This window comes from Neolamprologus brichardi, chromosome 13, assembly GCF_056152115.1.
Source record: "Neolamprologus brichardi isolate AB-2024 chromosome 13, ASM5615211v1, whole genome shotgun sequence".
Taxonomy (NCBI): domain Eukaryota; kingdom Metazoa; phylum Chordata; class Actinopteri; order Cichliformes; family Cichlidae; genus Neolamprologus; species Neolamprologus brichardi.
In genome coordinates, this window is record NC_142116.1 from 4,611,079 (window position 1) to 4,624,723 (window position 13,645).

At 39.0% G+C, this 13,645-nt stretch overlaps 1 protein-coding gene across 1 annotated transcript in view; it reads left to right on the top strand.

Moving 5' to 3' along the window:
- LOC102799940 (uncharacterized) overlaps positions 1-13,645 on the top strand; it is a 93,890-nt gene that overhangs the window by 60,364 nt on the left and 19,881 nt on the right. Inside the window, exon 2 of the mRNA XM_006783509.3 lies at positions 9,386-9,490. Within this exon, the coding sequence (XP_006783572.2) occupies positions 9,386-9,490 (105 nt within the window). The remainder of the gene's footprint in view (positions 1-9,385; positions 9,491-13,645) is intronic.

Consider the following 13,645-nt stretch of genomic DNA (forward strand, 5'->3'; position numbering starts at 1 on the left):
CGGGTCATTCCGTTCTTGAACCATTTCCAATCTCCAGTAAATGAACGAGGGACAATATTTGCTGGACTACCAGACCTTGCCAAGCACTCATCAACTGAAGACTCATGGAGGAAATAAAGGGACTGAAACTCTCATATTTAGCCTTAAATTGGAAGGGTTTTTATATTTATCCACTGAAGGCAAAATATATTTCTGTGGCTCTAAAACTGAGTCTGTTAGTTTCTAAACAGTAATAGAGCTGGTCTGCCATAATGTGAAGGCCTGGATGTTCTCACAACAAATTAATAAATGCTTATTTCCCCTCTAGAAGACCAGAACCTACAGATAATATAATATAATATAATATAATATAATATAATATAATATAATATAATAGGTCCTTCTTGGAGAGTGGTACATTTGATAAAATGGTGAACCATGTTTCCTTCTTCTTGCAATTAGAACGTACTTATTCCGACTGCACACGCGCCACACACACACGAGAACAGTGCCATTTAACTGAATTTGATTTTCCTTTTTTATTGCAAGCCTTTATTTTTCCAGAAGGGATGTTATGATGAAAAAAACCTGCCAAAACCACATGAATAAAACGGATCAAATGCAAAGAAAATTATAACTGCGTTTAATATAAAGACACAAAATAACAGCGCACGAGTCAATAGCTCCATGAAGCCCTTTGAAAAGATGATCAATAACAAATGTGGCATTCTTTGGTCGGTGGTAATAAAGTAACCTCATATTTACTTATATTACATATTTTATTGACTTTTGGCACTCTGAGATATTACACAGAGGCCTTACTAGTAGCGAGCAGTGACTTCATCTTTCCATGCTGCGTGCTCTTTAAAAGGTTGACTCAGTTTTTCTTATTGAATGCTGCTAACCTTCCAGGCTACTTATCACCTAGTTGTCACATCAGCCGGTATTCATTATAAGCAGTGAAAGAACATTTAAAGAGCTCATTCGGTATAAAGGTGAACAAATGCCGCAGCATTTCTTACAGATCTTGTCTTTTTCTTCAGACACTGACAGAAAATATTCAATAATTCATCTTTCTTTCATTTCTTTCTCTTCTTTTTTTTTTTGAAAAATGTTTTGACCTTGTCCCTAATTTTTAGTGCATTAAGGTGGTGATTAAGCCACAGCATGGGCAGCATAAAATGATCAATATTCTCCTTTTTATTCCCTTAAACCTGATAAAAGAGTCTATCTACATCCTGACTGTGGTTTGTCATTAGTGTTAAGAAAGTACAAGCTTGGAGAAAGAACATAACCCTGAGGGAGACAGAGGAAGAGAAATCTGTCAGTAAGAAAGTCATTTACAGGAGCAGCTCAGTGAGCATGCGAGGCAGGAAAAAAGCTGCAGAGGGGCTTCACTTCACACATCAGACTTATCAAGCCAGTTACAAGACATCGAAAATCAAATTAGTTACAGCCGACAGCTTTGTTTCAGCAAAAGTAAAACATTTCAAGATATTGAGTTGAGCGGGGCAAAATGTGCACTATTTGATGCTTTATATTCTATTTCTTTCATATGTTTTCTTCAACTTGAAATGTACAAAAAAAAAGCAGAGGAGTCAAGATGAAACACTCAGGTCTAATCGGATGTTGACAATTACAGTAACAAGACATAACAGACAATTTTGCATCTGCAAGCAGATATGAGCCCTGTTTTGGTTTCATGATATGAAAAAGGAAACTCAAATTCAGACAGATGTATACCAGCTGTCTGTAGGTCTATGGAGAAAGTTATCTTTTCTTCTAATAGCTTCATTCCAACCTTACAACATTAGTCAAGTGTCCAGAATCATGAAATCAAGAGGATGCTCATGTTGCTCTGCGGCCAGTGTTGGGAAGGTTACTTTTAAAATGTATTCCATTACAGAATACAGAATACATGCCCCAAAATGTATTCTGTAACGTATTCCGTTACGTTACTCAATGAGAGTAACATATTCTGAATACTTTGGATTACTTAATATATTATCATGCTGTTTACAACTACATGAATGTACTATTGCTGTGATTTATTACTGTTACTGAAGGTCCGCGGCTCCGAACTGTAGTAAAGGGACCTCTGGCTAATACGGTGGGTTCTGTGTCGGGCTCGTAGCCGAAAACTAGCTTTACTTTGTTGTCTGGGTCAACTTTGCTAGCAGAGACAGAGAGAGGCGTTGAAAGGCTGCTCCAACGGAACTTATTGTTTTTGGAGGAAAACACGAACACGGTGTACAGTCGAGTCTTAATAGCTTACTTACAACTGGGCTCGTCAGGCACTCTTCTTGGCTGCAGTGGTTATTATTATATTTACATGCTTCCAGCTCCCGTTTTTGCTCGATGACAGCTCGTACTTTTCCTTTTTCTCCCTCCCTCGCTCACAGACACATAACGTGTATGGCAGTCCATTCTCCCTGCAGCACGGACTACACTGCCTATGATGCTACATTCTTCAGAGCTATACCTGTAGCATTCTGCCTATTAGCTTAGCACAACAACAAAAAGGCGCTCTCTCACCCAGGAAACACGCAGAGAGAGAGAGCGTCGCCCTGTAACCATGGCAACCGTAACGCTGCCGCCTGGAACAACAGAACGTAGCTGTCAAACAAAACCCAAACAGTCCTGACCCGCCACAATATGAAACAGGGAAGTACCGCCGTGTAATCCATTTATTTCAACAAAGTAACTGTATTCTAAATACCACCTTTTTAAACGGTAACTGTAACGGAATACAGTTACACATATTTTGTATTTTAAATACGTAACGGCGGTACATGTATTCCGTTACTCCCCAACACTGTCTGCGGCTAATGGTTGTATCTTATTTACAATTTACCTGTTGACTTCTTGTTAATGTCTATAATCAGATATCATCATATAAATATGTAGAATTTGTAACCAAGAGACAAGACCTTCGGAACCAGAAGCTGTCTAGTTTTTTATTTCTGGTGAGCAGTCATGTTTGAACATGCTTTGGCTGCACGCAGGAACCAAAATACAATCTTGAAAGCATCAATTTTCATTTTAAAGAATTAGAAATGAAAGAATTGGACATTCATTATTGGGTATAGATATAATACATGTGCTGTATTATCATGGCTAGACCAGAATCCAGGAGTTGTACCCAGAAAATCAAGTCAACAGACTAGCCAGTAGGTTCATATTGGCATGTTGATAAGATGAAGGTCCATCAGAGTTGCTTTTGCTTTTCCATCCATCTTTTTAACTGCTTATCCAATTCAGACTTGTGCACTAGGATGGGATCCAGTAAACAAGACAGGTTGCCAGTCTGTCGTAGAGCCAGCACAGGAGACAGGCAACCATTCATGCTCACATTCACACCTGTGACCATTTCCGTGTGAACTAATCACCGATTAACCAAATATGCATGTATTAAAATGTGAGACCAATGAGAGAGAACCCCTGCAAGGACAGGGAGAGCATATAAGCTCCACACAGAAGTATGGAAATATGCTATTTAGTTATATGATATAGTACATTTGGTGAAAGTGAATTCCCTGTTTTTTCTTTTTCTTTTTCCTGGTGTCTCATGAAGGGAAAACAGATTTATTCAATTCAGTTTCAGCTCAGTTGTATTCATATGGCATCAAATCACAACAACAGTTGACTCAAGGCACTTTATTTTGTAAGGTAAAGACCCTACAATAATACAGTCAACCCCAACAATCAGATGACCCTTAATGAGCAAGCACTTGGTGACAGTCGGAGGGAAAAACTCCCTTTTAACAAGAAGGCACTAGCCTCATGGAGGGAAACCATCTTTCGCCACGGTTTGGGGATAATGGGAGAAAGACAGGACAAAAAACATGCTATGGAAGAGAGCCAGAGATTAATAATAAGTAATATTTAAATGCACAGTGGTGTGTAAAGACACAGAGAGTCAAACAGCCAAGACAATGTTACTGCAGCTACTTTTACTTAAGTCTCTTCAAACTTATCTGCAACCGAATAATGTTTGAGTAATGCTTGAACAGACACAGTTGGATAAATTACCAATCACCCACTTAGGTCACGAGGCAGGATAGCGAGATATTATGCTCATTCTCTCATGAACCAAACACCTGAGCACTGAAATAAACTGGAAATTAAAGCAGGGAATGCATCTGTATTTTTAAATGCAGTTGTTCACCAGCTTTTGGAGATTGACTGATATGTCGTGACTCACCTCCACTTCAGTTGGCTGAGTTTTTTTCTTTTTTAAATACATGTGGTCTGACTGAGCAGCTATTCAGAAATTGTTTTTCTGTGCTTGTAAGATGTAGTGTGGATTTGGGAGGTTCCTTTTTCTCCTCACAGCTGTGCATCTGAGAGTTTGTCCAAAGGGTTTTAAAAAATTCATTCACTCTACAGGTCAGACAATTTCCCAAACTCTTCCGCAAAGCTCTCCCACAACTGAAGTAAAAAAAAAACCCAAAATAGAATCAAATAAAAAAAAAAAGGAATGAGATTTTCAAAGAACAACAAGAAAACATCTCTATTTTGTTGCACAGCAGTGCACCAAAAGCTTCTAAACTGTAATGTGTTTTAATTTGAGTTTACTGAGCAGCAATTTCCAAGCTATCCAGCAAGCCATGTGTAATGGACATGGAAACCCATCCTCAGCGGGCTTAATGCAACCCAACGACATCTTTAATGACATAATGCAAACCTATGCCGTCTTTGATTAAATAATGCAAATGTAATGTTTCGTTGTGTAATAGAATAATGCAACATAAATTCGTTAGTTAATGGAATTATGGTAGCTACGGTAATCACTTCTCTGATGAGCTAATGCTGAGTAAAGGAGGAGATCCCTGCGGTAATGGCAGAGGATGGCAGCCGTTCTGGGACGTTGAGGGATTAAGGGAGGTTGTCTGTGTTTCCCCTCTGCTTTTGTCACAGGCTTTCTGTTTGTCTCTGTCTGTCCTCTATCACATTTTCTGTCTTTGTCTTTCTGTCTCCGGCCCCTCCTCTCCCACAGACCTCTTCACAATGCTCACAGCGCTCAGGAAGCTTCTCGATTTTTAGAGACAAAAAGTTGGAATTTTCCAACTTATGCAATGTGTGACGCACACACACAGCCAAGTACCCAGACCTCCACTGAAGGTCGTGTCACAGATTGAGTTTTCCCTGCTTTAAAAGATAAATCAATCTTCCATTAATGGAGAATGTGTGTGTCTGTGTGTGTGCGTGTTAAAATCTTGCATTGCATTTGTGAAAGCATGTGGGCTTTAGACACACTTCTGTATGTTCTGTATAAAGAGAAATGATCACATATGGGTTTGCAAAACTGTGTGTTTTTTTGTGCGTGCATATTTGGGTGTGTATCAGCTCATGTGTGTGTGTGTTCACTCAGACACTCAGATTGCTGATCAATAATTGTGATTGAAGGGCCCATTAGCCATCGGAAGCAATAGAGACAGCATCACTCCAAATGACAAACTCAACAATGAACACACACACACACACACAAACACTCACGCGCACACAATATGACAGGTAACAAATTAAAAGCTTGAGTATGATGAATACACATCCCCATAAACGCTTTTTACAACCTATACTGGTTATGGCTGTAATTTAGCACTCCAGCCAACACAGAGGGCTTTTCCACAAACACATTTTGTTTTCATCTCGCTTCCTATGGCCAACTTTCAAAATCATGATTTATAAATATGCAAACACACTTTGAAATGTACTTTTCCTTCTTTATCTGATAAGTCGGATTTTATTTTTCTTTACATAATCTAAATGGCTGTGAACATTTTCGAGTCTGTGACTAATAATTTAATCAGCAGGCGGCTTAATGCAGTTTTCTTTCTTTCTTCTCTTCTTTTTTCCTCGATAAGGAAAGAAAATATGCGGTAAATCTGCTTTAGACATGGTCATATGAGGCATTTACACTTTACAAAATGCACAGCTAAAGTGTTTTTATTATTATTTTATTATTTTCTGTTAACTATTTACTGTTAGAATTGGGGATGCTCATATTAAACATGGCCACTGTATGTGCATTTGATCCCTGTGAGCGAAAAAGGTTTCAGACTGCGCTAAATGCTCATTTTTTTGTAAGCTTGGACCTGTAAGACATCAGACAGATGGGACATCCCTTATATGCTCATCTGAAGCACACAGCCCTGGCTGTAGGCACATTCAATCCTTGTGCTAATAAGGGGCAAGGCTGTCTTGAAGGAAGAGGAAAGGATGCTAAAATACCTTGCTACAGACAGGGCATAAACTAAAAGTGGCTGCACCAGTGCAGAGTATAACATCAAAATAATCCTCGATTTTGAACAATGAGAATCAAAGCTACTGTAGCAGACCCGAAGATTACATAAAGGATATGAAAATAAGCATCACTGGTCCTCTTTATGTGGAAATGGCAATATGAAAAACATCTGTATTTTAAAATCCACTTGGCAGAAGTCAAATTGCTTAAGGGTATCAACACTAAAAGTGTTCATCATGCAAACTGGGCTTTTCCACAGTTAAATCATGTAGCCCAAAGGTCCTTAAAGTTTATATATTTATTTTTTTATCCTGTGCAATAAGATGAAAATAAAAACATTCTGTGTAACTCTGAGGCTTTGTTAGTTTGTTTGGTTTTGCATAACAATCTACATCTTTGTAATCAGCTATTTCTCTCAAAACACCTTCAGGGCCTTTACATACATTTATGCATTGTATTTAACATCTTGATCAGATGATTTGAATACAGAAAACATATTAGCTAGTTAATATTTTACAGTGCTTTAGTATAAGTATTGTTTGTAATTTCTGTTGGGATATTGTGAAAAGGACTGTTTTCAATCTAATTTAACAAACTCTACATTTTTTAAAAGCTGCATGCCTCGTGATCTGACGTATTTTAAAATGTCATCTAGCCCAGAAAAATACAATCACCAGTAATGATATTTTCATTTCATTTGTTTAATTGGGTTCTCTTTATCGCCTTTTAGGACTTGTGTGCAGATCTGATGAAGTTTAGTTCATGTTTATTGGAGATATGTAGAAAATATATATTAGAGGGTTTACAAATTTTTTTTCTTATTCTGTAATAAGCAGAGTGTTTACACAGAAAAACCATTACCTAAAATTCATTACGGTCAGCACACATCGACAAATCTGCATTATCTCTAATGACCGGCACTCGGATGACTTCTCTTGTTGCACAAAAGAAGTCCAATTGTAAAGAAGACCTTGAGAATATAACTTTTCACTCAGACTATGACTTGAGTAACAGTTTAAGAAGAGTTTACAGTCTCAGTCACTGGTTGCAAGTCTTGTGTATTATACCGTGATATTCATTTAGAAAATTATGGTCCCTTCTAAAATAGATGATAAAGCAAGGTATGATAGGGTAGGTAGGGTTTCTACTCTTGTCAGTGACAGGCTGTTACTGTATAAACCTGGGGGGTCCTTCGTCTTTCACCCTAACCTTCCTGCCAGGGTTCAAGATACCATGATAGCAACATGTCTGTGAAGATTCTCAGTCATCCAGGTCATTGTAGTCAAAGGAGCTTTGCAAAGAAAAGCGTCTGGACTTCTTTAAGTTACTTGAAGACGTTTCACCTCTCATCCGAGGACAAAAGGACCCCCTGATGATCCTTTAGAGGATCCCACTAGGTTTAAATCTGGGACTCTCCACCATTTGACCTTAGAACTGAAGTAGCTTCTCGGATGAGAGGTGAAACGTCTTCAAGCAACTTAAAGAAGTCCAGATGCTTTTCTTTGCAAGCTCCTTTGACCATGATGGCAATGGACATACTGAAGAGTCAAGGTTTCAATATCCAGTCAATGCATTCAGCTAGTTCATTTCACTTCATCCATCCATTCTATTCTGATTATCCAACTCAGGGTCATGGGCTGCTGGAGTCTATCCCAGCTATGATTGTCACGGTTCTGGGTCAGTTTCGACCCAGTATTTTGAGTTTTGATTGTTAGTTTATTTTTGAATAATTGTCGTGGTTTTGGGCGCTATGAGTATTATTATTATAATGATGATTATTATTAGAAGTCTATGTTTTTGTTTATTCATGTTAAGGATTTGTTCTCGGTTGTATCTCACGTTTAGTTTAGTTCAGGTTCCATGTGTCATTCTCTGTCTGTCTGTCTCTCAGTGTCAGGTCTGCGTCTTCGTGTAGTGTTCTCGTTTCCTGTTTGTGAAGGTTTGCGTCTCAAGTGAGTGTGTTCAGTTTTCCCTCTGTCTCGTCTTGTTGATTATTCCCACCTGTGTGTAATTCCCGTGTTTCTCTGTGTGTATTTAAGTCGTGTCCTCTGTCATTGTAGTTGCTGGTCCGTCTGCGTTCCCACCATGTTTCATCCGTGTGTTCCCTGCCGTCACCATCATGTACCATCGTCTTCCTTCCTTTATGTTCGTGTTCTTGTTCATGCTCTGTAGTTTAGTTGTCCCAGTATAGTTTAGTTTTCCGTTTTGCCGTTTGCCTCTCTATATTTCGTGTTCAATAAATCACCTTCACACCTTCACGACTGCCTGCGTTTGGATCCTCTTTTTCCTTTTCCACACGGCTCTTCTCACTCGCCATGACAATGATAGGGCGAGAGACAGGGTACACCCTGCACAGGACACCAGCCTGTTACAAGGCCAACACAGAGAAACAGACAACCAGTATGGAAACTCAGTAGGTTTTCAATTAGATGCCTCCCAGTGACCAAGTACTACACAGAGGGAGAGGAAAACTCCCCTTTAACAGAACGAAACCTCTGCAGAACAAGCAGGGCAAACATCTGTCCTGACCTGCTCGGGGGTGAGAAGAAAGAAAAGGCACAGGGAAACAGAGCACACACTGGCCTGGGACAGAGAAGACACATTTATGACATGCAGAGATGGTGTACAAACACCTAGGAAGTAAATAGAGGAGGGTGTGAAAGAAATGGTCTGTGTATCACAGAAAGCCTGAGTTTGATTTGGCTCTAATTACAAGCTTTATTAAAAAAAAGAACGATTTAAGTCTAAAGTCCAAAGGAAAAAGTGTGTATAGGAGGAAGCTATAGCCAAACCTTTAAAGAGATAAAACTGTGATAGTTTGCTGAAAATTAATCCGGAAAGAAACTTTGTGTGATACATCTTCATCTTTGTTTTTCCTCCTTTTTTCCCACACTGTACTCCCTTTTCACTAACCAGAATCCTTTTGCACATGAAATAAAGAAAATAACATGATTCATGCTTCAAAAAGTACCATTTAAAAAATGAATATTTTTCTAGTAAAAAATCATAAACTGAGAATAAAGAGCCATATGTCTTGTTAATGGAGCAATAACTCCCAAGGTCACCACAAGGACACAATATAAGAAATTATATTTTCATATTAAGACTTTCACTCCTTTCTCCTCGTCTGATTTCCTTCTCGCCTTTTTCTCTCGGTAGGAGGAGGGGGACTCGAGGTTTTACTGTGAGCTCTGCGATAAGCAGTATCTGAGACACCAACAGTTTGACAACCACATCAACTCCTACGACCATCACCACAAGCAGGTGAGTCATGCCACCTTAACAAGGCACCAAGAGGTCTGGTTTATCCTGCCACGGAACACCTTAAACCTTCCAGACCAAGGTCATGGATTTATTACATCCCAGTGCCACAACAAGCACTCCAGTCTGATTTCAGACACACGGCAGAACACTCGCTGTGGTCTACAAAATCCCACTAACACAGAACCATGTCCATCCTCACAACCACTATGACTAAAAATTGCAGCACTTCTGATTCATTTCATGGAAGAACTGACAGTTACATTACGACAGGATTAGCTTCTTTTTTTTTTTTTTACTTGGAGTGGACATGGTGACAGAGTAGCACTAGGCAAAGCCCGTTGTTTGGTAACCCACTATTATAATGTGATTAATATGGATAATAATGTTCTTAATATATGCAAATTGCCAAGACCTCAGCTCAGAAGCCATGACAAGAGACAGAGACACAGGGTGAAGGGCAGTAAATACTAATTTATTTTAACAAAAAACATGAAATTAACATAAAAATACCAACACAAAGACGACCGTAAGCTCTGGAAGTCAGTTTCATCAGAGAATGTGTGAGTGGATTAGTGAACAGTACGCTGGTGGGAATGTTGAGTGGCACGAAGCAAAGATGCATATGGAACAAGGGCCCCCGAAGGTTTAGTTTTATGGATGAAACACTGGGCCAAAGTGTCTGCAGCTGACCTGATGGTCTGGCCCACACACCGCACAGAAGTGGAACATATAGGCAAACAAGACAAGCAAGCAGAACATCAAACCATAAAGCCCGGGTTTTTCTTTCCTCTGTGATGAGCAGAGAAAATGTATCAAAGCATCTTTTGACCAAAAAAAAAGCAAAAACAAAAATAAAAAAGCTGAGTTTACAGTAATTAGCTCTCTGTGGTAGAGAGCGAGAGGGAAAGCACACACTCAAGAGAAGAAACCAGAAGTCTGAACAACTTTATGTGTGTTGAAATACATTTTTTTGATCTACTTTTTAAATATATTCGTATTCAACAACATTACACACAACAGACACTTTATTAGGCACAGCCTGCTAGCTTTCAGAACTACTTTAAAATTTAATGACATAGATTCACAAAGGTGCTGGAAACATTGCTGAGATATTTTAGTCCACGTTTTTATTATTGCATAATACAGTTGCTGCAGATTTGTGGCTGTATGATAATAATGAGAATCTCCCGTTCCACCACATCCCAAAGGTGCACTATTGGACTGAGGTCCCATTACTCTGGAGGCCACTGAAATACAGTGAACTCGTTGTGCTGTTCAAGAAACCAGTGTGAGATTACTTTGCTTTGTGACATGGTGCATTACATCTTGTTGGAAAAGATGGGCACACTGTGATTTTGAAGGAACGGACAGTGTCAGCAACAACATTCAGGCAGGCTGTAGAGTTTCAACGATGCTCAGTCGGTACTAAGAGGCTCAAAGGGAGGTACGTGCAGCAAGTATCCCACAAACCCTTACACCATCACCAGCATGGACTACTGATAAAAGGCAGGATGGATTTAAGTTTTCATGCTGGTTATGCCAAGTTTTTACCCTACCATCCAGATGTTGCAGCATAAATCCAGACTCCTCATATGAAGCAGCATTTCCCAGTCTTCTACTGACCAATTTTGGTGAGCCTGTGTGAACTGTAGCCTCAGTTACCTTTGTTTAGCCCACATCAGTGGCACCTGTTTTGGTCTTCTCCTGCTGAAAGCCATCGGTATCGAGGCTGTCGTGTATTCAGAGATGCTCTTCTGCATATCTTGCTTGTAACTGGTTATTCGGGTAAATGCTGTCTGGCTATTTTCCTCTGACTTCTGACATCAGCAAGGTGTTTCCACCAAGACAGCTGCCGCTCACTGTAGAGTTTCTCTATCTGGTCCGTTTTCTGTAATCCCTAAAGCTGGTTGTGTGTGAAAATCCAGTGGATCAGCCATTGTTGAAATACTCCGACCGCCTACACTTAATGTCACTTAAATCACATTTCATCCCCTGTCCTGAATTGCTGAGTTGCTGCCATGTGATTGGCTCATTAGATATTTTCATTATCAAGAAGTTGAACAGGTGTACCTGATAAAGTGGGAAATAAGTTTATATTAGGTCCTTGCTACAGTTCTTGAATTTATATACTTTATATACAGTGTTGGGGAGTAACGGAATACATGTACCGCCGTTACGTATTTAAAATACAAAATATGAGTAACTGTATTCCGTTACAGTTACCGTTTAAAAAGGTGGTATTTAGAATACAGTTACTTTGCTGAAATAAATGGATTACACTGCGGTACTTCCCTGTTTCATATTGTCGAGGGTCAGGACTGTTTGGGTTTTGTTTGACAGCTACGTTCTGTTGTTCCAGGCGGCAGCTTGTGGTTGCCATGGTTATAGGGCGACGCTCTCTCTCTCTCTCTCTCTCTCCTGTTTCCTGGGTGAGAGAGCCCTTTTTGTTGTTGTTGTTGTGCTAAGCTAACAGGTAGAATGCTACAAGCATAGCTTGTATATAACCACTGCAGCCAAGAAGAGAGCCTGACGAGCCCAGCTGTAAGTAAGCTATTAAGACTCGACTGTACACCGTGTTCGTGTTTTCCTCCGAAAACAATAAGTTCCGTTGGAGCAGCCTTTCAACGCCTCTCTCTGTCTGTCACAAGAAAACTTGACCCAGACAACAAAGTAAAGCTAGTTTTTGGCTATGAGCCCGACACGGACCGCCGTATTAGTCAGAGGTCCCTTTACTACAGTTCGGAGCCGCGGACCTTCAGTAACAGTAATAAATCACAGCAATAGTACATTCATGTAGTTGTAAAAAGCATGATAATATATTAAGTAATCCAAAGTATTCAGAATATGTTACTGTCATTGAGTAACGTAACGGAATACGTTACAGAATACATTTTGGGGCATGTATTCTGTATTCTGTAATGGAATACATTTTAAAAGTAACCTTCCCAACACTGTTTATATATATATATATATATATATATATATATACCAAGAGATGTGAAGCAGAAATTTAGCTAGTTTGTTTAAAACTGTTGTCCCTTTAACAGTTACACAGCCCGTGTGTGTTAGACTATTGTGGCTGATGTTACAAATCAATAAGTACAACTGTTTTATGGCAGCATTAGATTTTTTAAAAATGATTTTCGTATCAATGTGATTAAGTATCACAACCTGTCAGATATTCAACTTACAAGATTTGCCAAAAACAAATATTCTTCTCCTCTTTTTTTAAAATCCATTAACGATTGATTTTTTTCACATAATGCATGGCGGTTTTATCTGATGACACAGCCCACTGTATATCAGTATTATGCCCCCCCCAAAATTGTATAATGTTATATTGGATTTTATACATATCATCCACAGGCCATTTGCACTTGAGAAAGAGAGAAAGAAAATAATATAAAAAAAAGTAAGAGTAAACACTGAAATAATCAATGTTTAATATATACGAGTTATTTTATGGGGCAACAGCAGTCATCGGTTTTACTTTATATTTACAGATAGTTGATGGTGGGCGACATGTTTTGGGTCTTCTTAGAGGAAAAGGTCAACACAAATCAATACAAAGATGTTCTGAGTGATCACGTTCATCATATGATGATACATTTCTTCTAGTGTCTGCTAGGATGACAGTAATCATATCGATAGGGTACGAGGGTCACATATTTGATAAGTTTGAAAATGATGTGAATCGTATCCTAGAAACAGTCACTGAAGACTTAAGGAAGACATTCGACTAATGTGTTTTCCATCATCAACAAAACACCAAATGAGGAAATATCATTTGGAAAAATGGTGTTCGTTACTGTAGCAGAGTTCAAAGGCTTGGAGAATCAATGCCAAAGAGCTCCACGTGTGTTGGTTACTCATAAATCTACACACTGAAGTGTCAGGTTTCAAGTTAGTAAATTGTGATAAGGAGGAAGGTGCAATGGCATAAGTCAGATGCTGGACTTTCACCCAAGAGAATATAGCTTTCAGTCCTATTATTTCCCAAGATTTCCCAGCAGGACATTGCATTGTAATGAGGTGATCGATGTTATTATCCTCTTGTCAGTGGTTTTAATCTTGTGGTTGACTAACCAGCATGCATAGACATTCCTCATGAAGATATTCTGAAGCTCTATACCTCTATAGAGTAAGACATAAAGA